General features: G+C 41.8%; 1 protein-coding gene and 1 long non-coding RNA gene across 2 annotated transcripts; one reads left to right on the forward strand and one right to left on the reverse strand.

Annotated features, from left to right (window-relative positions):
• The first annotated feature begins 5,933 nt into the window (after positions 1–5,933).
• LOC123001215 (uncharacterized) lies at positions 5,934–27,810 on the forward strand. Its single transcript, XR_006409850.3, has 3 exons — positions 5,934–6,131; positions 18,088–18,174; positions 26,069–27,810. It is a non-coding gene; the product is annotated as an uncharacterized LOC123001215 (long non-coding RNA).
• ERP27 (endoplasmic reticulum protein 27) lies at positions 7,569–27,810 on the reverse strand. Its single transcript, XM_026502361.3, has 7 exons — positions 27,360–27,810; positions 26,898–26,998; positions 25,034–25,171; positions 13,635–13,751; positions 9,378–9,503; positions 8,079–8,276; positions 7,569–7,669 (listed from the first exon to the last, which is right to left on the reverse strand). The coding sequence occupies exons 1-7, from the start codon at positions 27,451–27,453 to the stop codon at positions 7,622–7,624; spliced, it is 822 nt and encodes a 273-aa protein (XP_026358146.2). The 5' UTR covers positions 27,454–27,810; the 3' UTR covers positions 7,569–7,621.
• Positions 27,811–27,912: the final 102 nt, after the last annotated feature.

The raw sequence follows: 27,912 nt of genomic DNA on the forward strand, positions 1-27,912 counted from the left end.
AATGACGGGAAAGGGAAAAATGAGACACAGTGACGTTCCCAAAGGGACATGCTAAATTTAATGGAGAAGTCAGAACTGTTCCAGTTTTCCTAAGGGTAGGGCCACACTCTCCCCCCCGCCCCCCCCCCCCCGCTCCCTCCGTTAGTATGACGTAAAGAAGTTTCACGATACATGGACGCTGGGAGGTACCTGTGAGCCTACGTTCATTTTTACAAAAGATGCTTCTAGTTAATTTGCTTCAACACATTGGGCTAATTTTGAAGAGACGTGTGGCATTTGGAACCCATATGTCACTTTTTTTCTTGATCCCATTTATTTAAAATTTAATTCTCCCTATCTAAAGAGGCAGATCCTTTCATCAGCCTCTTTGTGATGAGCGGTACTCCGTGCCAGACTCGTCTCATGGACAGTCATTTTCCTATGACGTGTCTTAACTGTCTTAATGTCTTAAATAAATGAAACCTTATGACAGTCTTTTAAGTGCAGAGCAGAGAAGTGATGGAAGAGATAGTTTGCTTGGAGAAGTGGCTTTTCCCTTAGATTTCCCATTCCTTTGAATTTTTTCCCCTTTACTATAATGATGGCCACTTTGCTCCAATCTTAGAGGCTTGATCTCTCTTACGGAAAAAAAAAATGAAGCTTTTAATCTTGATGGATTTTTTGGAATCTGTTTATTTAAGGACTGTGTCCTTTACAGAAACACGGTCAAGAATTCATAGAGGTGCATGAAAAATTAGTATTAACTCTGCAAACAAAATGGCCTTTGCTGGGGTTTGGGTTCTATTCTGTTTTACGTGACTAAGAACTGTAACTAACATATGGCCTCTTCCAAATGCTTCCCTTTTAAGATCCTGCTTGATGGTTATCACAGCTTTCCTCCTTCATTGATTAGTTACCTCGTGACAAAGTCCTTTTAAGTTTATTCTTGAAATTTCTATTTCTTCTCGGAACTTGAAAACATTGTGCTTAAAACCAGATATTTGTGAACTATGTGGAAATTGTGTTTTGTGACTTGCGCTTTCCAGAAATCGTTATGCTTAGATACTAAGATATAATTAAACTCACACAGATTGGAAAATGGTGAATTTCTCCTTCAGGAAACCCTGATGGACTTGAATATTCTATAATTTAGCAAATTAGAAAATGAGAAGGTGGAAGGAGAACTAGAAGGTCATAAGCTGATGACAGTTCTAAAACTGTAGCCCTTAGTAAATTGCCATTTTAACACTTGGTCTGGCTTCCATAATTATATCCAGCCTTAACCTCACTGGCTACCATTCTTTCCCAAACAACAGCTGGAGAGCAGTGGCTCCTTGACCCTTAGCCCTCCTCTTACAAATCAACATCACATTATTGGCCATTACCATTCTCACGTTTCACAATCATGTAAATACCTTCCCACAAACTACCTGCCTGCTGTGAACACCCAATATTTCCACTTGTTGACTGTGCAAGTCTTCCCTTCTCTTCCCTTCTCCAGCCCTGGCATATCATTTGTGGCGTTAAAGGAAAAGAACATGTGGAGCGACCAGAATGAGTCAATCAGAGAGAGGCTGCGGGTCTAAGGAGTTAGATCACAAGTAATTATTTCCGATCTTCATTCTGCGGCATATTTGCCCAAATGTGGTGGAGTGAGGGTTACTCATTCTGCAGCATGTTTGCCCAAGTGTGGTGGAGTGCCCTTTGAGACCAGTGAGATTCTCATGGTCCCGACGTAGAGTGTAGAGATTTCAGGACAGGGCCACAACTTTTGATGTACTGTTCAATGTATACCACTTCCTTCCAGATACTTCCATTCCTGATACTCCATTGTGCTCTGCCCTGATACTATAACTCAACCTGCTTCAACTGCTGACCCATGTGGTGACCTGGAGCAACAACCAAGAATGAGGTGAAGATGGAGGAAGAAGTAGAGATAGAGGCCATGAGTTGGTAGGAAAGTAATAAAAGCTGGACCACAGGGTGGTAATTATTAGCAAGAGAGTTGATGTGCCAGAGGTGGGGAGGAGCAGGAAGTGGAGATAACAGGATAAGGCCCCCATTCTCCAATCTGGGACAACTCTGCAAGGACACCCCAGCTCTAAATATCCCCATGGGGTAATCTGAGCCCTGGCTGTGACTATGTCATAGCCCAACTTTTCCTTTCGACTCAATCCTACTTTCCTCCTTTCCCCACAGGTCCCAAGAGTACTCTCCAATGAACTTCCGGCAAGGAAATTTAGCCTCAGAGTCTTCTTCCTGGGAAACATAACCTCTGACACAACATGTTTGTTAATTTTAAAATTCTTACTTCACCACAGTTAGAATTATGTCAGATCTTGTCTATTTTTTCTTCCTCAAGCCTCGGCTAACACCATGTTCCCATATTAAGACCAGTGGGCCTAATGTAGAAATTGAATCCTGCTATTAAGACTGAGTGCAACCAAAATAACAAGTGTTGGTGAGGATGTGGAGAAAAGGGAAACTTCATGCATCATTGATGGGAATGGAAGTTGCTGCAGCCACTATGGAAAACAGCATGGAGGTTCCTCAAACAATTAAAAATAGAACTACCCTACAATCTAGCAATTCTACTTCTAGGTATTGATCTGAAGAAAACAAAAGCACTAATTTGAAAAGACATATGCACCCCTATATTCACTGCAATGTTATTTGCAAAAGCCAAGATAATGGAAGCAGCCCAAGTATCCATGGATAGATGAATGGATAAAGAAGATGAATGGATATATATATATATATATATATATATATATATATATATATATACACATACAGAAGATACATATATATAATGGAATATATATATAATGGAATATTACTCAACCATTAAAAAAGAATGAAATCTTGCCATTTACCATAGCATGGATGGAGCTAATGGGTATTGTACAAGTGAAATAAGTCAGACAGAGAGAAACAAATACCATTCAATTTCACTTCTGAAAATCTAAAGGAAGGAGTAGATTGGGAGGATGGGCAAGATAGGTGAAGGGGATTACGAGGGATAATCTTCCAGTTAGAAAATAAATACGACATGGATGTAAGGTACAGAATAGGAAACACAGTTAATAATACTGTAATAACTCTGTAATGGTGACAGGTGGTAAGTAGACTTATCGTGCTGACCATTTTAAAATGTATCAAATCATTATGTTATATGCCTGAAACGGATACAATATTGTATGTCAATTATTCTTCAATTAAAGAAAGACTAGTGCAACTATTTGGACAACGAAACGTTCGAGTCTGGATTTCACACTTTTCATAACCTATAGAAGTGCTTAACCCCCTTGCCCTCACTCTCCCCTCCTTACCTTTACTCCTGGTGGAACTCAGACATTTTATTGTAAAACGCATGGGAGCAATGACAGAATGGAAAGAAAAGAAGGACACACTGGCCTCTTGTGGGAATGATTCAAAGGAAGGGGACTCGCCTTCAAACGTACAGGAGTAGGACTTTAAAATTCATTCGTTTGCTTGATTTCTAGAGTACCTGTTCTCCAAAGGTTCCAACTGAAAAGAGGTTTTTAACTTCCTCTTTTTTCTCTTCTCTAGAAATGTAGAAGTGCTGTATTAGGAGCGTGGGTCCGATACATCCCACTCCTTGTTTTATTTTTCTTTGCTTAGAAAACCAGATATTTTCAGAAAGGTAAAATAAATAGGGCTGGTTCCAAACTCATTGTGAAATAGTTAGTCCATGATGAGCCTCTTCCCCCGTGCAGTAAACTATTTTTCTTTGTGGCTACCTTCCCCTAACTATGAGACTTCCTTGGTTTATTTCCAGCCTCCTGCCCATCCCTCTTCACAGCAGCCCTCTCCTTCATTCAGCTTTCCCGGTTCTGTTGGTCCCTGCCCATGACCCACAACCAGTCTGATGGCCTCCAGGCGACCCCACGTTGTCACTGTAACTGATATGTCCCCCTTCTACAGCTCCTCATCCAAGGCTAACTGTGCTCTTTAAGGAGGAAATTTTGCTTGGCACCCTTATAATTGATTAGTAAGTATTTAAATAAATGGATGAGAATATGAATCAAGATACTGGTCCATCATAATACAGCACTTAGCCCCTGTCCTGCCCCCACCCACCCAAGGTAAACGTGTATTAACAGGGGCCTGAAGAAAACCGCATGCCTTCCTTTGTAGCAGGACTAAACTAGGTTGAGTCGGGAGAAGAGTCCCATGACAGGTGGGTGTAGAGTATTGTGTTAACCATGCATTTCTGATGTCTTGACATCTGGGGCCTTGCTGACCCTGGAGAGATTGTTTTTCCTAAGGCTGGCCAATTCCAACCAAGCCAGAGCCCGTATCCCAAAAACCTTCTTTAACTAAGTTCTCACTGGGCTTTCACATTCGGAGCCACTATCCACCTGCTCTAATCACCCCAGGGTCTGGGTCCAGACAACTAGGGACAGCTCCTGTGCCCCCGAGCCTGCTGGTATTATTCAAAGCAGACAATCTGAAGCCTGATTACCTGGTCTTGCCTGCTCCTTCACACAGGAAACACAATAAACTCTCTTGCTTCTATTTTCCCCTGGCTCCTTCTGCCTCTTGACCAATCCTGGTGCTTCCCCAAGGTATGACATGTTCCCTCCTCTTGGAAACTGTCACCAACTGTCTTTTCAATGTCACTCGCTCTCCTGATCTGTTGGCTTCACCATGTCTGAGTAGTAATAAAACCTACATGTTAACATTATTTCAAATACTTCCCTAATCCCAAGTGTGAGGCATGCTGACTCTTTTAATACTGAGGGAAACCTCTCTTTTTCTAAAAGTTCTGACAATCTGGGAAAATAGCTATTACCCAGAGAAGGCAGTGTAGTATTAAGTTGAAGAAATAAACATAATGATAGACTTTACTTCATATGTATTATCAACCTGGGATCTTAAAAAATCCTGTCAATTATTTTCTTATCCTCAATGAACTGAAATTTAAAGGTAGTGTTTCCCAGGTCACAGAAGAGATGAGACTCAAACACAAATTTTCCTGGCATTCCTCTGAATCATGCCCTGTTTCTGTTCCTTCTGTCAAAGTCTTCCAAATCCTCCCATGTCTTTTACAAAGTTCCTTGGCAGAACATCACCGCTTCCTTCATACTTTAAAGAAAAGTATGGCGGTTTCTTCATACTTTAAAAAATGAGTCCTGGGGCACCTGGGTGGCACAGCGGTTAGGCGTCTGCCTTCGGCTCAGGGCGTGATCCCGGCGTTGTGGGATTGAGCCCCCTATTAGGCTCCTCTGCTAGGAGCCTGCTTCTTCCTCTCCCACTCCCCCTGCCTGTGTTCCCTCTCTCGCTGGCTGTCTCTCTCTCTCTGTCGAATAAAAAAAAAATTTAAAAAAATAAAGAAAAAAATGAGTCCATAACGAAAAGTAGCTAAGATATATCTAGATATTTCAACGATCACATGGCCTTGGGGAAATGAATGTAGAGTCTTAGGAAAATATTGCCCAAAGATAGACAAGATCAAGAAACTAAAGAACTTTACGATACTAAATCTGATATTTAGTGAATGAATGAGAAACTTTAGAAATCTCTTCTTTTTGAAAGAGTTGCATTCTTTGGTCATGAGTCATCAGAGCTACAGAGAACATATTGGCTGTGAAGAAGACAGGCAAAAATATCTGGCAGTTTTAGGGAACCATAAACTGAAGGAAAAATTCAATTGAACACAACAAAGATAAAAATAAGCATACAAAGGCAATATATAATCAAATTGCTATAAAATATCATCAGGCAGCAAAATGCACCATAAAGATGTAGTCAGTGTTGACCGGAGCTATTGGGGGAAATACTTCAAGCGAAATATTTGACAAACGAACCCAACGTGGAACAAAATATAGCTCGTGGGAATTTGTCTTTTAACGTTTACCAAATTCCTGCAGTGGTTTGGAATCCTCTATTTTAAGCAAAAAAAAAAAAAAAAAAAAAAAAGAGGGAAAGTTGAGAAAGAAGGAAGAGAGAAAAATAAGAAAGCTAATCGAATGACTTGGAAATAAAACAAATTGGCTGAAGAGCTGGACTGTAGGTATGGAGAAAAGAAGACTGGATCAAGGGGTGAAGAGCTACGAGCAAGCCTTGGAGGTGCCACTTGGAGATGGTGGTGATTGGCAGCCGTTACGAATTTCCATGGACTACAGGTAAGAAGAAACGCGTTTGTGCGGCTAGAGGACCTCAGCTGGATATCAGGAAGAATTTCCTGACCGTAAATGTCAAGAGCTCTGGTTTACAGGATCAAAGGGAGGCTTCTGGGATGTGCCTATCCTAGGACTACTTTGTAGCCTCCAGCGAGAGACTGGGTGGTTTCCTGCAGCCCCGAGGATGGGCTGGATGGCCTCCCCACAATCCATCAGTCTCAGGTTGCTGAGAGGTGTGCCATACACACTGCTGCTTTCTTAGCCTCCTTGCCAGCTACCCACTCCCAGCTCAGAGGCTGTGGCGTTTTCGCCACAGAAAGAAACAACTAAGTCTTTCACTCCCTGTTCCTCACTTGGACCAGTCCTTAGGTGCACACTGGTTTTTCAGCTCTTCAGCACTTAAGCCCTTTCCTTCTGAGCCAAGGGCCTCCTGGGAACAATGTAGCATCTGTGTGTTGACAGTCATAGCCTGGGGGCCAGCGATGCTTGGCCAAACTCTCCCCGTTTCCCATAGGCTGCGTTGCACACCCCACCTGCACCAGTCCACCCTTAGTCAGCCCCAGCCGGCCCCAGCACCAAGTGGCCCCCTCCTTACCTATTCCCCGACCTTTTACCTAATTCGATTCCTAGCTCTTTGGCCACATTTATACCGATCCTCATGCGGGGTGGTCTCTACCCACCTCCCATCCCACCCACAGAGTTAACAATAATACATTAGTGGCTCGTGGCTGGACACTAAACAGTGGGCACCCAAGGGGGAGTACCCACTGCTGAACCGGGGAGCTGGGTATTTACAGAAGGTTCGGCCCGCGAAGAGATGCCAGCCCTTTCCTATAACATTACGGCTCTTTATTTACTGTGCGTTTGTTGATTTAGGCGGGAGTTAGGAACGCTAAACAAGCATGGGCTTTTCACATAGTCTGTTTCGGCTGAGTTCGGAGACTTGGAAACATCTTTTGACCCTGGCAAAAAGACAATTCAGAAAGGTGTTTAAAGCCTTCTTTTTGTACCTGGCCCTGAGTTCGAGAGGGACATGTGCTTGTGAAGAAAGCAGAGTTTCCAACGCCTTCGTAACGACAAAAGAGCAGAAGCTCTGGTGTGCCTAAGTCCTGTGCGGCGTACAGATGTTACAGCAAATGACAACCCAGAACAGCCTCCTTCCAGGGGTGTCTCCCTGTCAAAGGGACATCACAGGACTTCTCTTAAAGGCGTCCTCCGTGGTGTGTGTTGCAGTGTATGGGACTACGCAGTATGAATGCGGAGAAGAAGAGTGCATGGATAGTGAGAGAGCACAGACAATTTAAAAGGAAGGATAAGGAGAGTAAATGAGATTTTAAGGAACAAAATGGAGAGCTGTGTGTGTGTGTGTGTGTGTGTGTGTGTGTGTGTGTGTAAGGCCCGGCAATCCTGTTGCTTGGTGTCTCTGAGGTTCGAGTTGCCCTTTTCTCATTTCATGTAAATACTTAGTAGTCTGCAGAAGTATCAGGGAGAGATCAGAGTTCCACCTTTGGAGTCTTTTCTTCTGATTCATGATTTTCTCTCTGAAAAACACCATGACACTGTTGCTTAGATTGCGAGCCCACACTTGGTTTTGAGCTCTGAGATTAGCAAACTGAGCTATTTAACAACTCCCGGAAGTCCTAAATGCACCCTTATTTTTATCTCATGAATTCTTATATCAAGGAATTTGGGCTGTTTCCCATTAATAATGTCAACAACACAGTAAAACTCCCAATTCAGCTCCTTTGAATATCCGCGACGTTTGCAAAGACGCACGTGTACTTCTATTCTCACGACTCTATCCTAGTAAGCATCCCGATCCTCTCCACCGTGGATCCTCATATACCTTTGCTCTTAATCAAATCCAGTAGAGCTCAGAGACTTTTAAAGGGAAATAAGAGGACACAGAAAGGAAAACTCCACTTGCCGACCCTGGGGTCTCCCACTCACCAGCCGCTTCCCTTGGAGGAATCCGTCACAGAAGTTTTGCACATGCTCCACAGAAACTTCTGCTCCGGCCAGTGTATCCCACGCCTCATCTAGAGTCTGGTAAATTGCCAAGGCGGGCAGTTGAGACTCCTTTAGTTTGAAGAAGGAGATCACTTTCCCATTGGCCTGCACCCCACTGTCCACCAGAATAAAAAGAACCTGCAGTTGGAGAGGTTTGAAAGGGGAAAAAAAAAATCTATCTAAGGTCCGCAGGAGAGACAACGCATGATTGTTGCCATTTGCACTGAGTCAACTTGTGGTCTGTGCCCTATAATGGAATGAATTTCTTCTTCTCTTTCTCTGTATTTTATCCCTTCGATCAGGTTTATTTCATTTTAAGAACATAGAATTGGAGGCAGCTTTAGTGATTAGCTAAATGCGTAAGAATAGCAGGTAATACATTTTAAATTCTGTTTCTGGTACTCTCGAGCTGTGTGACTTTGGCACATTACTCAGCCTCTCTGAGACTCGGTTTTCTCATTGGCAAAATAGACTTTTGTTGGAGAGATTAAATGAGAGGATCCATTTAATATGTCCAGTACGGTTTTTAGCATATGGTGAATGCTTGATAAATGTCAACTATTTGATATTATTAAATCAAACCTTCAACCCAAAGTAGAAACCTTTAGAATGTTCTTGTTAGAGCATCACTTACATTCAGAAACACTGAAAACTTCCAGTGTTAGGGAAAGAGCTGCCAGAAAGTTGGCTTATGTTACTACCAGACAGTTGTCAACACTGGAAAGGTCTAGTTTAATGCAGTAGCCTTGAAGTGGTTGAAGATTTACTAGTTCAGTGATACCAAACAGAGCTGCACAAGGTAGAGAAGGAACAGAACTAAATAGTTATTGGACATCTGTAGACACCAGGTACATGATGGGTGCTTTATATGAGAAAGAAGTCCCGAGTCTAAAACTTGAACAGGTTATGGCCAAGAATAAATACACTGTGACTAATAGAGGATTTTTATTTTCAGCATCTTTGGGTCTCTATTTTTCTCTCCACTTCTCAATGCAGGAAAAAAAATAGACTTCCCACTAAGGGAAGATATGGTTATATAGGTCCTTTAACAGTATAAAATAGATCTTTAATTTTAAATCAGAGTAATGTGATTCATTATGTCCCAGTTCTTACTTTGTTATCGCTTAACCATACTCACTTTCCTTATTTATCCTATCTCCCTGGACTCATCTCCTCTATTTTAGTGTCCTGTGTCCTGGTACTGAGTGGTCAGAAGGGTGTCTCCCATTTCAGACTTACCTTTCCCTGGAAGAGCTTGGCTGCCTCCCTGTATCTGTGTAGGCTTTCTTCATATTCTGGGGAGGCCTTGTTCATTATCAGTAGAAGATGAATCTGGATCATGCTATCAAATAGGCCAATCGCTGTCTGGCAAACGGAAGTGTGTTATAGTGGAAAGAAAGACACAAGGAGAAAAAAAAAACACATTAGTGGCAACCCAGGAAATAAGTAGGCTGAAATATAAAAGAGAGCTGTCCATCCATAACACAAATGGTAACTAGCCTCCCACGTGGCCCTCAAAAGTCTCACCCTCTGGCCGTCATGCAACTGTGTAGATCCCACCTGCTCATGCCGGCTAAGGCTGAGCGGAGTAACCACTGGGATATTGCAGAAATGAGAGAGCGTGACTTCCAAGGTTAAGTCACACGTGACAAGTGGCCTCTGCTTTGCTGTCTCTTCTATCACTCACTCTGGGGAAAGCCAGTCCCCGTGTGGGGCACTCAAGCAGCCTTATGAAGAGATTCACACAGCACAGAGCTAACAGCCGGCACTAACTCCCCAGCCACGTGAAGAGGATCCTGCAGCTCGAGCGAAACCTGCAGGTGACTGATGCAAGAGCCTCCAGATCAGAAGTGCCAGCCCAGCCACTCCCAAACGGTTAACCACCGAAGCTGTGGGACAGAATCAATTTTTACTATTCTAAGCGGATACATTTGGGGGCGATCTGTTGCACCTCAATGGACGAGGAATACACCATGTAACATATCAGTTACTTTTTTCAGTCCCTCTTCCTGTCCCAAGAGCAGTCAGACACACCTTTGAATGTTTCTCATGTGCTGGGCACTGTTGCCAGGTCTTTACATATAGCTAATTGAATCCTTGAAGTTTCAGTTTTATTTTTTTTTCCTTTTTTTCCCTTTTTAAAGATTTCATTCATTTATTCGACAGAGATAGAGACAGCCAGTGAGAGAGGGAACACAAGCAGGGGGAGTGGGAGAGGAAGAAGCAGGCTTATAGCAGAGGAGCCTGATGTGGGGCTCGATCCCATAACGCTGGGATCACACCCTGAGCCGAAGGCAGACGCTTAACCGCTGTGCCACCCAGGCGCCCCCGAAATTTCAGTTTTATTAATGAGGATATGGAGGCACAAACTCTCCCAAAGTCACAGAAGTGGAGGACTGGGAGTCGCACCAGGCGGTCTGGTTCCAGAGGCCAGGCTCGCAATCATCAGGAGATGCTGCCTTACGCATAGCTCATTGCAAAACCCCGTCTAAACCGGCTCAGCCAGAAGCCGTCTACCAAACCTCAGCAATAAGATAAGCTCTTCGGGAGACCGGAAGCATTGGCCCTTTATTTGCTGATGAGAGATGGTGATTTCCCATGAATTTGTCCGTGATGGAGGGGGTGGGACAGCCATGAGCCAGAGGACAGGAGAGAGTGTGAAACTATGGCATTGGCTCACTTCATTTCTTTTTCCTGAGTGTTCCAAGTGTCTCTGTTTTAAATATATCCCATCCCTTTTCACTTCTCCCTCCTAAATACAGAAAGCACTGCTGTAAAACCAGCGTGTGTACAGGAAGAGAAGAGTGCGGAGGAATAATGAACCATCAGGGCAGACTCCCAGGATGGTGGGAAGGGCAGCAGCTAGGTAGACTTCTGGAAGCTACGCACTGCTCTGTAGAGATTCTCCAGCTCTATCGGCCATCAGTGAGTTCTTTCCCAAGATTTTCTCCCTGGAGTTTAAAGCCAGTTCTTAGATTTTAAATTTGGGAGATTGGATGTTAAACAACCATCTCTTGTTCCACTAAATCCTGCTACTTAAATGTACAGCATGCATCTATCCTCCCATAGCAGAGATGGAGGATGATTTGGGGGAAGGCAAGAAATCAAAGCTAAGGAGTCAAAAGGTACAGCTGTCTTAGCATAGAAGGGATTGGGCATCTCGGAAGTGATTAATTTAATCTTAATAGACACAGCCTGATTTTTCACCTTGAAGGCAAGTACTAAGTGTGTGCATTAAAAGTATACAGCTGGGGGGAGGGTGGTGCCTGGGTGGTGCAGTCATTTGAGTTTTTGGCTTTTCATTTTAACTCAGGTCATGATCTCAGGGTTGTGAGATCAAGCCCTGCATCGGGCTCCACGCTCAGTGCAGAGTCTGCTTAAGACTCTCTCCCTCTCTCTCTGCCCCTGCCTCCCTGTAAAATAAACAAATAAACCTTAAAAAAAAGGTCGTATACAGCTGGCCTAATACACGGTTGTGGGTTTCTGCCTCCTTGTTGTCACTGTGCAAACCTCTTCATCAACAGCAGGTGAGAAACAGCTATAGTAGTGGGGGCAGGCCTCCAAGTGAAAAATGTCATTTATAGGAAATGAAAAAAGTCACAATAAAAGTGGGACTTGCTTCTCTAAAGAAATTCTTACCTGATTTCTTCTTGATGTGATTTACTTTCACTACTGAAGTGGAACTTAAAAATAGCATCAGTATTTTGTAAAAGACGAGACGGCCAGGCCTAAGAACTCAGGAAGGCCGGCCCTCACCCCTACCTTCATTCACCTGCAGAACTCCAGGACCCCGGGGCCATAAACCCAGGGACTCTCAGATCATCTCTTCTGCCCCCATGCACTCCTGACCTCTGTAGACATAATCATGAGAATGACGACAGTCTGGGAGAAAAATGCCTGTTTGATTATTGCTGCCAACCCCCCTGGGGTGCCTGTGTTTGGAATCTTAGCAAAAGTAGAAATGGAGTCACCGTTCCGTGAAGACAAGCGCGGTGTGAGAGGTGGACAGGAATTTAGTCAACAGGAAAAGGGGTGTTTCCTATTGAAAGCTGTGTGGGGCCATGGAATAAACCACAGGATTCAGTCAGACAGACGAGTCATTAAAAAAAGCAGGGACAAGTGCAAAGGGCTGTGTCTGGAGCTCAAATTGCTAGTCATACGGCCTTGAGGAAGTTAGTCCACTTTTCTGAGCTCTCTTTTCTTCTCCTGCAAAACGGAAATAGGCAATATAAACGAATGCATCGTCAGCTAAACTTCCTGCCTTCCATTATGCCTTTCCTGCTTACCATGGGATCCCGAACAAATCACTTGCATCTTAAATGTGCTCCTCCATAAAATGGGTGTAATAATTTTCTCTTTCCTACCTCAAAATGTCAGCGCGAAGATTACATGAGAAATGGTTTGTGAGTTCTAAAACTCGAGATGTGCCTCTCAAGTCGTGTTATTAGAGGATGGAAAGCATTTCTGAACTGAGGAAGTCACTGGAAATTCATACAGTATCACTTTAATGTCTACGTCAGGGAAAATAAAAGACAAGGCATAGAAGGCCCCTGTAGCGGCTGTCGAGTGAGACGCGCAGAAGATTATCAGAACAGGTGGATCATAACCTTCACCCGGCTTGCGTGCAGCACGCAACACCGAAAGAAGACTAATCTAGAAAGAAAGCTGACCACTGTGAAGGTCTAGGCCTGCGCCGGGAGTGCCAGACCAGGAATTGTTAGTTACTGGTCCACAAGGAGCTAGGGAGAGGTTTTAAAAGCTTTTATAGAAATTTTACTTTGCTGTAACATCCAAATATGTGAGTAGGGGGCCTTATTTTTTAATATGTCATTTGTCTTTGAATTTACTTTCATTGTATTTGCAAAGTATTGGTCACGAAGACACTTGGGGAAAAAATGGACCTTTAGCAGAGATTGTGATTTTGTTTGACAAGTGTGGTCTAGAGGGTTGCTCGGATGGGTTGCCTTTAGCGAACCCTCCCAGGCAGCAAACCTCAGAAGTTTTTGACCAGTTATCTTGGCTTTGCATTCTGGCTCTCTTTCTCACTAGTCGTCTAGTAAGTCTCTCTTTTTTAAAAAAGATTTATTTATTTATTTGAGAGAAAGAGAAAGCACAAGTGGGAAGGGCAGAGAGAGAGAGGGAGAGAGAATCCCAAGCAGACTCCATGCTGAGTGCAGAGCCTGATGTGGGGCTCGATCCCAGAACCCATGAGATCAGGACCTGAGCCAAAACCAAGAGTTGGATACTCAACTGAATGAGACACCCAGGTGCCCCCAATGGGTATTTAAGTTTTATAACTCTGTTTCTTTCTTTGTTGAATAGGGACAAGTCTATCAAACCTAAAGGGGTGTAATAAGGACAGCAACATAAACAACAATAATGACAGTTAACAGGTCAAAAGCTGAGAACTCCTGGAGGAAGGGATCTCTGCTATGGAGACAAGTACCCTCTCTGACGCAGGGACTTAAGGGTCTAGAAACAAGGTCTATTGTTTACCGCAGGGTTGTACTCTGTCACCAAGTGGAGGCTGTTGATCTCAATGAAGCGGCTTAATTTGGTGGCATCAATGCTTTCGATGTCTTTGCTTTCTAAAGCCAGTTTTTCATTGTCCACCTGGGTAATGCAAAAAGGATAAAGTTGTCACTGTTCTGTTTTTATTCATTTATTGAGAAATGTTTCTGGACTATCTACCACATGTCAAACACTGACTAAGGCTCAAAAGACATAAAGGTAAACAGGAAATATGCTCTGCTTTCAAAGAACACACTGTCCTGTGGGAGACAGAGAAGTGAACAGAAACGTCATCACAGGGGAATAGCAGGCCCATATGTCACCTGAAGGAAGAGCAGAAATCTTCCAGAAAGAAGCAACTCTTGAAAAGTAGCTAAAACTTGGTCAGGTGAATGAGGACGGGGATGGAGTTGTAAATTAAAACACAGCATTTGCAAGGCAAAAAAAAAGGCAAAAAGATGTGAGATGCCATGTTCTGGAAGCTGCCGCTGGTTTGCTATGACTATAACAGTGATGTTAAGAGTTAGTAGGAGACAAACTGAGGGCTTCAGAGGGGAGGGGGTGGAGGATTGGGATAGGCCGGTGATGGGTATTAAGGAGGGCACATATTGCATGGTGCACTGGGTGTTATATGCAAATAATGAATCATGGAACATTGCATCAAAAACTGGAGATGTACTGTATGGTGACTAATATAACAAAATAAAAATTAAAACAAAACAAACAAAAAAAGAGTTAGTAGGAGAGAGACAAGGTTAGCAGGGTGGGCTGGGGCAAACTTCCAAAGGGCCTTGAAGCTGAGGTAAATGGATTAAACTCTAACCAGATGGCATTTCCGTGAGTAACAACTTGCGTGTCCTCTTTTATGAAGTGCCTACACAAATCACTTGCCTGTTTTTCTATTGTCTATCTTTTTCTTGCTGGTTCGAAGATATTTTTATACATTCTGTACATGAGCCCTTTGTTGTTTCTATATTGCATTATCTTCCCTCACCGGGACCTTCCCTTTTATTAGTTATTGCTCATAAACAGAAGGTGATTTCAATGTAGTTGTGGTTATTAATCATTTCCCTTACAGCTGGTGTGTGTTTTTGTTTTATTTAAAACTCTTTGACTACACCAAGGTCATGAAGATATTCTCTTATATTATCTTCTAGAAACATTACTATTTTATCTTTCACAATAGATTGGAAATCTAACTGGAACTCATTTTTCTCACTTTAAAATGGATGCATTATCCTTTTCTAAAATATACATTAAAATCACACGTTTCCCTCTTACAGGGCTATAAAGGCATTCAGAAATTTTTATGTAGATTTCTTATCATTCAGTCCAAAATGTTTTCCAATTTCTGTTCTTATTTCTTCTCTAACCTACTGGCTATTTAGAAGTGTGTTTCTTAATTTATCTTATTAATTTCTAACTTAATTTCTACATTTTATTTATATCATTTGTCAACTTCTAGATATGTTATACGTATCCTTAAAATTATGTATACTCTGCAGTTTTCAAATACAATATTCTGTATATACTAACAGCTCACTTGGTTCATTTCGTGGTTCAAATTTTCTATATCTTATTGATTTATTTAATCAGTTTATTCTATCAAGAGAGTAGTATTAAAATCTTCCACTGTGATTGTGCGTTTATTCATTTTTTTTACAATTCTGTCACTTTCTGCTTACACGTTTTCAGGCCATTTATTAGATGAATGCAAATTTAGAATTGTTACATCTTCTGGCCAAATTGAAATATGTATCATTATAAAGCATCATTCTTTATCTCTTGTTGCCTAAAAGACTACTTTGTCTGACATTAATATGTTTGTATCAACTTTCTTTTGGAAGTACTTGCATGGTATAGCTCTATCCTTTTACTTTTTTTTCTTTAGGTAGGAATTACTTAAAAATTTTTTTAATTTAAATTTTAGTTAGTTAATATACAGTGCAATATTGATTTTGGAATTCAGTGATTCATCTCTTACATATAATACCCAGGGCTCATCACAAGTGCCCTCCTTAATACCCATCACCCATTTAGCCCATCTCCTCCCTCCCTCCCTCCATCAACCCTCAGTTTGTCCTCTTATGTTTTTTTTCCCTCTCTCTTTCTCTTTTTCCCCCCTTCCCCCGTCCATGTGTTCATCTCTTTTGTTTCTTAAATTCCACATATGAGTGAAATCATATGGTTTGTCTTTCTCTGACTGTCTTAATTTGCTTAGCATAATACACTCTAGCTCCATCCTCGTCATTGCAAATGGCAAGATTTCATTCTTTTTTTTTTTTAAGACTTTACTTATTGATTTGTCAGAGGTAGAGAAAGAGAGAGAGAGAGAGAGAGAGAACACAAGCAGGAGGAGAGCAGACAGAGGGAGAAGCAGGCTCCCCTCTGAGCAAGGAGCCTGATTCGGGACTCGATCCTAGGACCCTGGGATCATGACCTGAGCCGAAGGCAGATGCTTAACCAACTGAGCCACCCAGGAGTCCCAAGATTTCACTCTTTTTGATGGCTGAGTAATATTCCATTGTATATATACATCACTTCTTTATCCATTCATCAGTCCATGGACATTGGGGCTCTCTCCATAGTTTGGCTATTGTTGATAATGCTGCTGTAAACATCAGGGTGCATGTGCCCCTTCAAGTCTGTAGTTTTGTATCTTTTGGGTAAATACCTAGTAGTGCAATTGCTGCATCATAGGATTTATCCCTTTATTTTTAACCTATTTTTATATTTTACATGGGCCCCTGTGTTTTAAAATGATATGTCTTTTGTAAAAAGCACAAAGTCGTATTTTTTAATCCAGTCTGCTATCTTTGTCTTGTGATGTGCATTTCCTATTGGTTCGGCCTGTTCCAAATCCCACTTTCTTTCATTTCTGGACAACTTTGAATTGATTGAGCACTTTTTATTATTCCTTCTTTCCCTTGATTGGCTTAGAAGTTATACGTGCTACTGTCATTCTCTTGAGGATTACCAGCATGCATTACACAACATGCATTCTTTAATTATCTGAATCTAACTTTAACTGGCAATTTTGTCTCTTCTTGGACAATGCAGACATTAGAACACTCTAATAGTTTTCCTCCTTCCGACTCCATTCCTTGACCCGACAGTGAAGACTTACAGGTGATTATTATTGTGTATTTTAATTCTGAATCTCACAAGGTTGAGTCTGAATTCTGAATCTCACAAGTCACATATGACTGTCATATAGTCAATATCCATTTACACTTATGCACATTCCTATAGTTTAGCTTCTTTTCCTTTCTTCCTGCACTTTTGAGCTTCCAACGGGGATGTTTTGCCTTTTGCCTAGAGAATAACTTTTAGTGTATGTAAGATCCGTTGGGCGCCATGCCTAAAATATCTTCATTTCAGCTTTACTTTGGAAGGCTATTTTTGCTGGAGGTAGAATTCTAAGTTGACATTTATTTTCTTTCAGTTTTTGAAAGATATAATTCTTTATATGTAGCATTCCTCTCTTTCTACTAAGAAGTCATCTGTGAAACTTAGTATTAACCCCTTTGAGATTACTTTGAGGGTAATCTCTGATTTAAAATTTTTCTCTTTTTCTTTGAGTTCCAGCTATTATACTATGGCACAGCAAAGGGTAGATTACATCTATGATACATGTGTATAATTATGTATGTGTAGTGGTGTATGTGTGTTGGTATATATGCATGTATGCATGGGTATATATATATATTTATATATTCATATATAATCATCTTAATCCAATTACAGGGATTGAGATGATTTAAATCTGTTGCAGTCCTTGGGAGGGCGGATCTACTTATGGTACATCCTCGTTCTTAGGGTACTGTTCTTTAGGGTCGAAAGAGGGGCAAATGGTGTTTTACTAAATCTACCTCCTAGTTCTGCTTCTGGGCCTTGAATTTCGATGTTTACTTTTCTGGCTTCTCGAGGGTCTTAAAAAAGCTAGTGAACTTCTCAACCTCTTGACTGCTTCAAGAACTGGCAGGAAAAGCTCCCCAGACAAAAAAACAGTCCCAATGCAGCATTTTCTTTTTGGATTTTCATCTTTTCTAGATCTTAGTTTAGACTTTTCTCCCTCTTTTGCTTGTTCTCCAAAGCCTTCCTCCCTCCTTTTCTGCTTGCCTGGCTTTTAAAATAAATTGGTTTTGGTGGAAGGGTTATCTAGTCCATTATCCCATATTTGCATTTAGAGCATTCAGATATATTAAAACATAGGACTTCATACTGTCCATCACTGTTCCAGAGTTTTCCATTCCCCTCCCCCAATCTACTCATGCCCATAAAGGCATAAGATTATGCTTCTATCACCCATAGCAGCTATGCCTATAGACAAATGTTAGCTCCTGAACGGTTCTGTTTCCTAAAATAGTTTGAGATCCTTGGGCACCAACCCTTGGACATCTCAACCCCTTTCCCTTGTACCTGCTATCTCATATAGGTCCTACGCGATCTGATCTTGCACTGGATCGGAACCATTGTTTTGGCCCCAAGATACTTTCTCTCAGTCTACCCAGAAACGTCAGAGGTAAGTCTCCTTTTAGTTTATGCAGGAGGGAATTCAGACAAAGATAAAGTCACTAAACTGTAGGAATCTGAGATTGTTCCTTATCGTCATTTCCATGATGACTCCCATTGCCTATTTTTCTCTTCTTTTGTTCAAGGTGGTCTCCCATCGGGTTAGTTAAAAGCAATATGCACCTTTAAGAAGCCCAATGCACTCTATGGTTAATAATATTAATTCTGAATATACCCAGTCATTCTCTTGTAGCACCTTGCGAATGAATTATTTGTCCAGTGCCTGCTGTATGTTAGGCACTGAGGCACAGGAGTGCTTGACATTCACTCAGTTAGCAATTTAATCACTTTATTTTATGCCGGTGCTCACAACTCAAATTTATAAAACAAATAAATGCTGAAGTGCATAAAAATGTATTTCAAAATAAGAGTTTTGAAAAAACATCACCGAAACCATAGGATATTTTAAAATGTGAACTCCCTCTGTATATTTAATTATTTTAATATTCACAAAGTTCTGAGCAGAAGGCTTGGGGCAGAAATAGCAAAGCAAGAGAAAAAGTCTTCCTAGGGGGGAGTCCTTGCCTGGCGGCCCCTCCCATCCTACTCTGAGAGTCAATGAGAGTCAGGAGAGAAAGAAAATGAGCACACAGGGGCGCCTGGGTGGCACAGCGGTTAAGCGTCTGCCTTCGGCTCAGGGCGTGATCCTGACGTTATGGGATCGAGCCCCACATCGGGCTCCTCCACTATGAGCCTGCTTCTTCTCCCACTCCCCCTGCTTGTGTTCCCTTTCTCGCTGGCTGTCTCTATCTGTCAAATAAATAAATAAAATATTAAAAAAAAAAAAGAAAAGAAAATGAGCACAGTCTCTGAGCTGCGGCTTTGCCAGCTGGCATGTCTCCTTCACACTTAAGGCTTTGCTAATTGCAAACATCAGAATCATCATTATTATAATCACAACCGGGGCCCTTTTAATATTTCATGTGTCTAAATACTTCCTGATTATTTGTCTAGGAACTTGCAGGCCTGGTGGCCGCGCCTCAGCTAACAGAGCTGCGCTGTGGCCAGCAGCCCCTCCCTCGCTGCTCTTTTCCAGGCAGTCCCTCACCATTTCCCAGAACAGGGAGAACAGGAAGTGCCAGTTACTCCAGGTGTTTCTGGACGTCAGGAATGCAGTATACTGGAGGCAGAGGATGTTAAGGGGTGATAACATTCTCTAAGTAGCAAAGAGTTTTAATAGAATCCACTCTCCTGAAGTCTCTCCAGTGTGTAGTGCTTCTTTTAAACAAAACATGGCGGATTAGTTCACCATGTCTAATAAACTCTGGAACATTCATGTGTAGGGTTTCTGAAAACATTTGAACAGGAAATCTCCCTTCTGTAAAGGGAATGATTTGCATAATGCACTGGACAGAAAATCCGACCCTGAAACCAAGAGTTGGGGAAAAAATTTTTTATATATTTTTCCAGGTTTTGGAAAGAATTTTACTTGAGATATCATATTTTTTTTTCTCCCCGAGAAAAGAGGCACCAGAAGAAAAACAGAAACAGTAAGCCAGAAGGGTTGCCACCTTAAAATATAATTTTGAGTCTTCCCAAGAGTATTTGAAGTGGATTGTTTTATGTTTTAGACACTGTATCATACCAACCGATTAGTTTTTTTCCTGTTCATTAGTACTTCAACAATATTCCTTTGAATTCCTGTGTATTTCTCTAATTAAGAACCTAGTTTTTCATAAACTGTGTCAAAGTCGTCTTGGTTTACGCCATAGTTATAGTATTAAGTGTCTTGAATAGCACTGAGAAATCATTTGTGAAACAAATACCCTCACGCTCCTGCGTTGGTTTTCATAAAGTGCTTAGCTCGCCATGTATTCGGTAAATATATACTTTACAAAAAAATACTTCATAATTTGACATATCTCACTTCTTGCATTTATTAGCTTATTTTTATGCACTAGTTCCTTTTGATTCTCTTTGTTTGGCAAGGTGCATTTCTTATAATAGGAATCCAGCACACAACCTGCCAAAGAATGAAAGAATGCCTTCACTGTGTTTCCAGGACTATCCCACTGGGTCAAAGTTAGGCTAAGTATAGTTCTTAAAATAGAGGTGATTGAGGAAACCCAAAGCAGGGTAAACATTCAAATAATATCTGAAATTCCATTTTAGAACAGGCTCATGGTTTATTCAACCCAGGATTCCATCTCCGTTAGGGCAACAAGGAGGTGCTGTCAGAGAGGGTGGAGGGCCTGCCTGCAGTCATATTCACAAAAGACAAGCTGTCATACACACCAAACAGGTTGTCATACACAACTTTTTATTGTTTCACTGACTTGAATTCTTTCTGATCACGTTTATGTAGTTGGCCGGCACTGTTTCTGGAGAGCGATGTGTTCCATGCATATATAGCATTTGCTGGCTTTGGATCGCTCTAACATTTCAAAGCATCCAGCAATGTCCACTCCTTACAGTCTTCCTGTTTTTCCCCTTACCATTATGCCAGCTCGTCTCTAAATATGCTCTTACAATTGAAAATTCTCTATGTCTACATTCTGAGATTTCTTTGCCAAAATATGTAATGCCTCGATTAAATCTCGAGAAGTAATCTTAGGGTTTAAGTAGTTCCGGGGGATAGAGAAATGGTTTAGGAGAAGGTTTAAACAAGTAGGCTTGAGAATGAGGAGCCTGATAGAATCTAGGAGTAGAAACAAATGTTTTCGTCAGGCATAAGTACTTCAGAAAGTCACCATAGTATCACAGAAATGGCATGTTTTGGAGATAGCAACGCTGGGTATGAATCAGACGTCTGTTTATTCTACAGCTGTGAGACTATGCATCATGGAGCTTTAGTGTCCTTATTGATAATGCAGGGATAATAATAATTATTTCATCAGATTCTTTTGAGAATTAAATGGTAAAACACTGACAAACACCTAGCATCATGTCTATCAGAAGTTAGGCACTAAAGACAAACAAACAAAATGAATAGAATGAACTATACATTTAAGATGAAGGCAGGTACCCCAAATTTCCCAACAGGTTCACTTTTCCCAATTTATAAAAGAATAGTCTTGATTGATGTTCTTAAAAAAAAAAAAAAAGAAGAAAGAAAACGTCATCCCAAACTCCTAAATAATAGTTCTATTAAAATACAGACTAAACTTTTGAAAGTATAAACTGAGAAAAACATGTTTCTCTAAAAGCTGTCATGGCACAGGTGGAACTTCTCCCGGACCTGCCAGCGGAGTAGGGCCGGAACCAGGCTGTTTGCTCTTGGTATGGCACATCAATAATCTCACGCACAGGTTCCCAGGAGTTCATTCAGAGGAGGTCTGCCACTAGTGCTAAAGAAACGTGAACTGCCCTGGGAAGTCCTCAACAGGGCTCTATAAAGAACACATTGCGAGCTAGGCTAATGCACCCATTAGAGGTCGGAAAGCCTGTAGAGACCTTGGAAGCAACAGCACTGCCTTTTCTTCCCCACATGTGTATCTTGGTAGTACTATTTATTTGTTTGTTTGTTTATTGAATTTTTAAATATTTTGAGTGCTAAGACTTTTAAATCAGGCCTTTGTGAGATTTAGAAACACCGAACTGGGAAAGAAGTACTTGTGGACATGTAGCTGATGAGCATGTCTATGGAAGGGTTACTCCCCGTGGTTCTGCAGTCACATAAAAGGCATTAGCCTAACCTTCTGTACCTGTCTTACCAAAGCTTTTCATGGAGGAGCTCAGTTTAATCCTATTTCACAATGGTGAAACTAACAACCTGCAGCTGCTGTCCAGGTAGACCGAGGATTAGGGACTCAGATGGTCTTTGGGATGAGTCAGTTTCTCGGGCACTTCTGAGTGTCCTCATGACCAGAGGCATATTGTGCAGCTTTGGAATAAAATGTGCATAAGTCGTGGTTCCCGCCCTTGAATAGTTCATGGTCTAATGTCACTATTAGGTGAGACAGACACTGAGATACATGACATGCACTCTAAGGCGGTAAATGTAAATAGAGATATGGAACTATAGAAGCATAGGTAGGCCGATTTGAAGATTCCATGGAGGTTTTGTGAAGGAGACATCCTAAACTGACTCACGGGGATAGGAGTTCGCTGGGTGAGGCTAAGTGACAGGGGCCATTGAGGGCGGTGGCATTCTAGTCGGGGGCCTGTGTGAAGTCATGGAATTGTATACTTGCTTAGCGAGCAGGTAAAGCCTACCTTGGGAATGTGCTAGAAAAGGGATTAGAGAAGCAGGTAGTGGCCAGGTCACAAAGACTATATGTACCATTAAATATCTTGGTTTTTATCTTGTAAGAAATGGAGAATACTGAAGAGTTTTTAGGAAGGGAGTGTCACAGTCAACTTTCCATTTTAAATATATCATTGTGATACCAGTCTAGAAATTGAATATGAAATAGCAAACGGAGACTAATTAAGAAGCTATTGAAATGGTTTCTGCCATAGACGCTAGGAGCCTAAATGAGGAATGAAGTAGAAAGAGTGAAGGAGAATATAGATTCAATCAGATTTGAGGTACATTTGGTAAAAATTAGACTAAATGAACATAGCTGATCAATAAAAGTGTTTTAGAGGAAAGAGCATAATTTAACAGGTGCAGATGATAAATTCAGTTTTGAACATATTGGGACGGTAACGCTTAATGAAAATATCCCAAATAGTTATATACAGCAAGCATTTGAATCATGAGAGAGGTCCAGGCTAGAGATAAAACATTTCAGATCCTCAGCAGACACATAATAGTCAAAAAGAATTGCATTACCTAAGGAAAAGATAGTCATTAATTCATTGATTCACTCAACAAACACTTAATGGGCACCTGCTCCATGACTGACACTTTTCTAGCCTCTGTAGTTGAAGTGGTGAACAAAATAGTCTCTGCTTCTACAGAAGGCAAATTCTATTACCCAGATTGGGAAGAGCATTGGGGTGAGGAAGCAGTGTACATGGAGCCAGAGGCCTCAAGGAGACTAAGAAAAGAAGAAGAGGACCAGAAGTAGGTTCCTAGGAGTTAAGGAAAGAAAGAATGTTAAAGAGACAGTCAACCATGTCAAATATGGCAGAGATGTTCACTTAAATAAGACCTAAAGCACATTCATTGGGTTTGGAAATATGGAAGCCATGCTGACCGGGAAGAAATAAGTTTTAATGGAGTGTGGGGCATAGATTAGATAGCAGGGTATGTAAGAGCTTGAAGAAAATTGGAGACACTGAATATAAAATACATTTAAAAGAGATTTGGATGGGAAATGAAATATATAGGATGGAAGCTCGAGGGGGAAGGCCATGTAGTGCAGAAATCTTGAAAACTTTATCTTTTGTCCTGATTTTGCATTTCCAGTAGATTCCATCCATCTTTATCTTGATATTCCACCAACAATACTAACTTAACTAACTAAAGCATCAGAAATCCCTAGTTTTGTGTAGGACCCTCATTATTCCTACATACTCTGGCTTTAAACTTTGCCTCCTTTCCAGAAATTTTATGTTTAATCATCAGCAGGACCTGTCTTTTCTTCACTTTTTTCTTTTTCTTTAAATTTTAAAAAAGATTTTATTTATTGATTTGAGAGAGAGAGCCTGAGTGCATGAGCAGGGGGGAAGAGGGAAGAGAAGGATGAAGGGGAGGAGGAAGGAGTAGGGAGGAGGAGGGAAAGGGGAGGAGGGAGGGGGGAGAGGAAGGGGGGGGAGGGACAACCTGACTTCCCACTGAGCAGGGAGCCTGATGCGGGCCTTGATCCCAGGACCCTGAGATCATGACCTGAGCCTAAGGCAGACGCTTAAGCGACTGAGCCACCCCTTGTCTTCATTTTCTTTTGTCCCTTCTCTACTGCAGACCCTTCTCTGCTACAGACCCTTAGTGCATGGTTGATTTTGTCAGCCTAACAAAAGTCCTCTCTACTCTTGTGTTTTTGCTTAACAATTCATTCTAGACATCGCTGCCAAAATAATTTTCAAAAACACATTCCTGTTCATGCTATTCCCGGATCTAGAGTCTTTAAGGGCTTTGCAGTCCAACCAAGTTAAATGCAAACCCACTAACCCTCAAGTTCTCCATAATATGGTTTCAATCAAACTTCTCATACACTTTTTTTTCTCCAGACATGTGCCCTGACATCCAGTCAAATTGGCGTCATCACTGTTTCCTAAGCTTGATATTACTCCCACCTTGGAAATGAATTCTCCTCTACTTTGTCCAAATGTTACCTATCCTTTTAAATCCCAGTTCAGTTGTTTCCTTCATCATTTTTTTTTTTTGCCAGAATCTCTACTTTGCATTTATCCTTTTAACAACTGTCATACTTTATCCATAGTGATGCTCTTTGGATTGTAGATACTTGTAAACTGTGTTTACATTCTCGACTATATTTTAAGACCATGAGGGCAGAGAACATATTTAACATGTTTTTATTATCAGTATCTTGCAGAGGGCACAGTGATTGTTTAATACATGTTTGGTGAATGTAGGTGAGCTCCCAAGGATATAAAAATAATAAATTTTGGAGCTCAAAATGAACTTAGACATGATATGGTCAAGCTCTTTTATTTTACAGATGAAGGAATTGAAGCTAACAATGTCAAGTGACTTGGCAAGTCGCACAGCTGGTCAGAGACAAAGCAATGCTACAATCCTACCTCTTGACTCTCAGTCTAGTCCCCCTTCCATCTCACGGCAACACCTGTTTGGGAAGCTTGAGCGGAGCCTCCATCTTTGTCATCATTGTCTCTGACTCCTTGGTCCCTGGTACTATCACTAGTATTAAAGACATAGAGCACTTTCTAGGCTCACAGGTTCGTGAATCCATAACCTAAGGAAAAACTGGAAGAAGGCTCGAGCAGCCCACCCAACTTACCAGGCGAAAGAGGGAAATGGTGTTTCCGGTGATGTTGTAATGGGCCAGAACCTCAGAATCAGTGCTGATTCCAAATGACACGTCTTGGAATTTTTGCACCATACTATGAAATAGGGACACTGCTGGTACTTCTAAATCCTAAAAACAAGAGGAAAAAACCCCACAGGGATTATATTGGAAAGGAGAGACATAGACAGAGAATAGGGAATAGAAATATGCTCACTCATATAAAAAAATCATAGACGTGATTTAGTGTCCGGTGAAGCAACATTTACCTCTCAGAATGCAGGCTCAGTTTGCAGTGAGATTGTTGAATGTTCCAGGCTGGGTGGGCTAATAGGTAACTACAAAATTGTAGCTCAGCCTGAAACTCCTGTCTGGCCTTACCATAAAGCTTATAGTTTATTAGCAGAGAGGAGCCCCTAAACCACAGAGGCCTGCAGAGTGTGGCTGCACTGTCATTCATCTACCCAAGGAAGCAAATGTTTTGGGAACAATTTGTGGAGGAAAGAAGAAATACAAAAGTAAGAAATAGGTGCTGTCAAAGGGCCAAAAAGGAAAAAAAGAAATTAGAATAAAGGAAATTAAAATGGAAGCTCAGAAGTTTTATTAACAGAGCTTTGTGCAGGATGTGGAAGAATGGTCTTCCTCCCCTGCATTAAGCCTGAGGTATTGCCTGTGAAGATACTGTTCCCGTGTCGTTCCAGCTGTAGAACTCAGGCCTTCAGGAGGAAGCAGGGAAGCCATGTCTAAGTAAGGATTCCAGTCCTTCCATAACAAGCTGGCATCATTTTCCCTGTCGTCACAGGACCTTTGCCTGGAAGCTCCAGGCAATAAACAGGAGGGAGCATGTCCTTTTCTGACATCTTTCTGGGCTGGAGGGGGAGAAGTACAAAAAGAAAAGAAGCTGACTAGCCTTGCCTCTGGGGTCAAGCCGAGGGAGTTGGTATCTTGCTCATTGGAAAGGGTGTGTGGGGCTCACTCGAGGCTATGAACAATTGCTAATCTAGGCTTCCCCTTTTTAATTCTCCTTAGCGTGGAATTACTCATGGATCAAATGACGGACGGCATCTGGTGGCTGCTTAAGTTATTGCAAATCCCTCCATTCCCACTTTTGTTGCCTTCCCGAGGGTGGCTGTTGTGGTCTCCAGCTCAGATTTCTCATCCTGGAGAATTGCCACCCCCCCACCCCCGTCTTCCTTCCCCACTTGCACCTCATTGCAGCCATTTGAAGCTGTGTACACAGAATTGCCAGAGTGATAGCGAGTTGCAACTAACTAATGGAAATGATTAAGAAGGCCTGCAATAAAAGTAGGGGCTTGATCTGTGAGAATAACCAGATGTTTCTTCAAAGAAAGATAAAAATGCCAGAGCGGTGCCCTTTCATGTATGGCTGCTTTCCCTGGCCAGGCAGTCAACCCGGAAGATGGTGGCTAACACCTTCAATATTCAAAAGGTCATCCTTTTTTCAACATTTCACAACAAACGAAGAGACAGAAGGATGAAGGACTCCCTATTTGGTAAGGCTTTAGAGAGAGATTAACCCTTGGCTACTGTGTTGCCTGGATGATAGAAGTTGGGTTTGCTCTGGCCCCATCCTCAGCAGTCCAGATACAGATTTAAGTTTCAAAGCAGTCCTAGATGAAGAGCCTCAGAGCTCTTGAAGCAAGTATGAGAAACACATAATTCAGAGACTGGGAACGTCTTTGAATTGAGAAGTCTTGACCGAGAAGCTGAAAGCAGACTCTGTGCCCCTTGACTTCTAGTGCAGTATCATCCGGCCAGCAGGTGACTGTCATGGCTGCTCTGAGCTAGGATGTTCCTGGTTCTTTGGGGGTAACAGAAATGGGGTATCTGGACAAACCTGGAAGAAACCTATGACAGCCACCTCAGCAGCAGCAATGAATTCCATGGTCGCTGGGACATCTGTGAGCGACACAGGTTTCTGGGAAGCAGCAGAACCATCTAGAGAGAGAAAGAAGCAGAAGGTGTTGGGATATCAAGTGGAGGGGAGGAGTTCTAAATGCTGAGGGCATCTATACTTTTTCTCTCTATACTGTGGCCAAAGAGATCACGGTTTCTAGAGGCACTGTCATCATCCCGAGGCCTTATTGTTTTACTAACATATGGAGGGTTGACTCCACCTTATAGTTTCTCTCTGAAGGACAACACTTCTCTTTTCTCCACCGGGCAACACAGGCCTTTATCCATTTTCCATTTCCTAGGAATGTTTTGGAGGAAAAGTACCCAGAGCCCTCCCATGTCCCCTTCCCTTCCCCTAGCAACACTTTCACCATATGGTCACCCAAGTGCTTTTTTCTTTTACCTGAAGATTCCTGAACTTCTGCAGCAACTTCAGGGGATAGTCGCCATGTGAGAAGAAATAATAGAAACAGAAGTCTGGATTGGTCAGCTTCCATTGTTCTTTCCCTGCTCCTTCTCCACGCCCTGGACTTTGTGTTTTGGGATATCAATTCAGGACAGCCCACTCCTGGTAATTGGCTGTGGTGGTGTTAGTGTTCTGGGAACTGTGCAGCTGACTCTATGGGAACCTTCAACTTCTGAGATAAAAGACCAAGTTCTGTGACAGGATCTCAGAACATAACCAACCAGAATAAAGTTAAGTCTGTTCACTTTGAATTTTTTTTAAAAAAAGGAAATATTCTTTGCAGGTATTGATCTAAGCACTAGCACACATACAAAGGTAAATATGATCCAATCCAGCCTTTCCCAGCTTAGATTGTTAGTGTGAGAGATGGACAAACAGATCATTTAAATATAAAACGGGAAGTGATTAAAATTGAGAAACTCATAAGATATTATGAGAATACAGACTTAAGGGCATGTAGGACAGTGGCGGGGTTCAGTGAAGGTTTTCT

The sequence above is a fragment of the Ursus arctos genome, unplaced genomic scaffold (genome assembly GCF_023065955.2).
Source record: "Ursus arctos isolate Adak ecotype North America unplaced genomic scaffold, UrsArc2.0 scaffold_26, whole genome shotgun sequence".
NCBI classification, from domain to species: Eukaryota; Metazoa; Chordata; class Mammalia; order Carnivora; family Ursidae; genus Ursus; species Ursus arctos.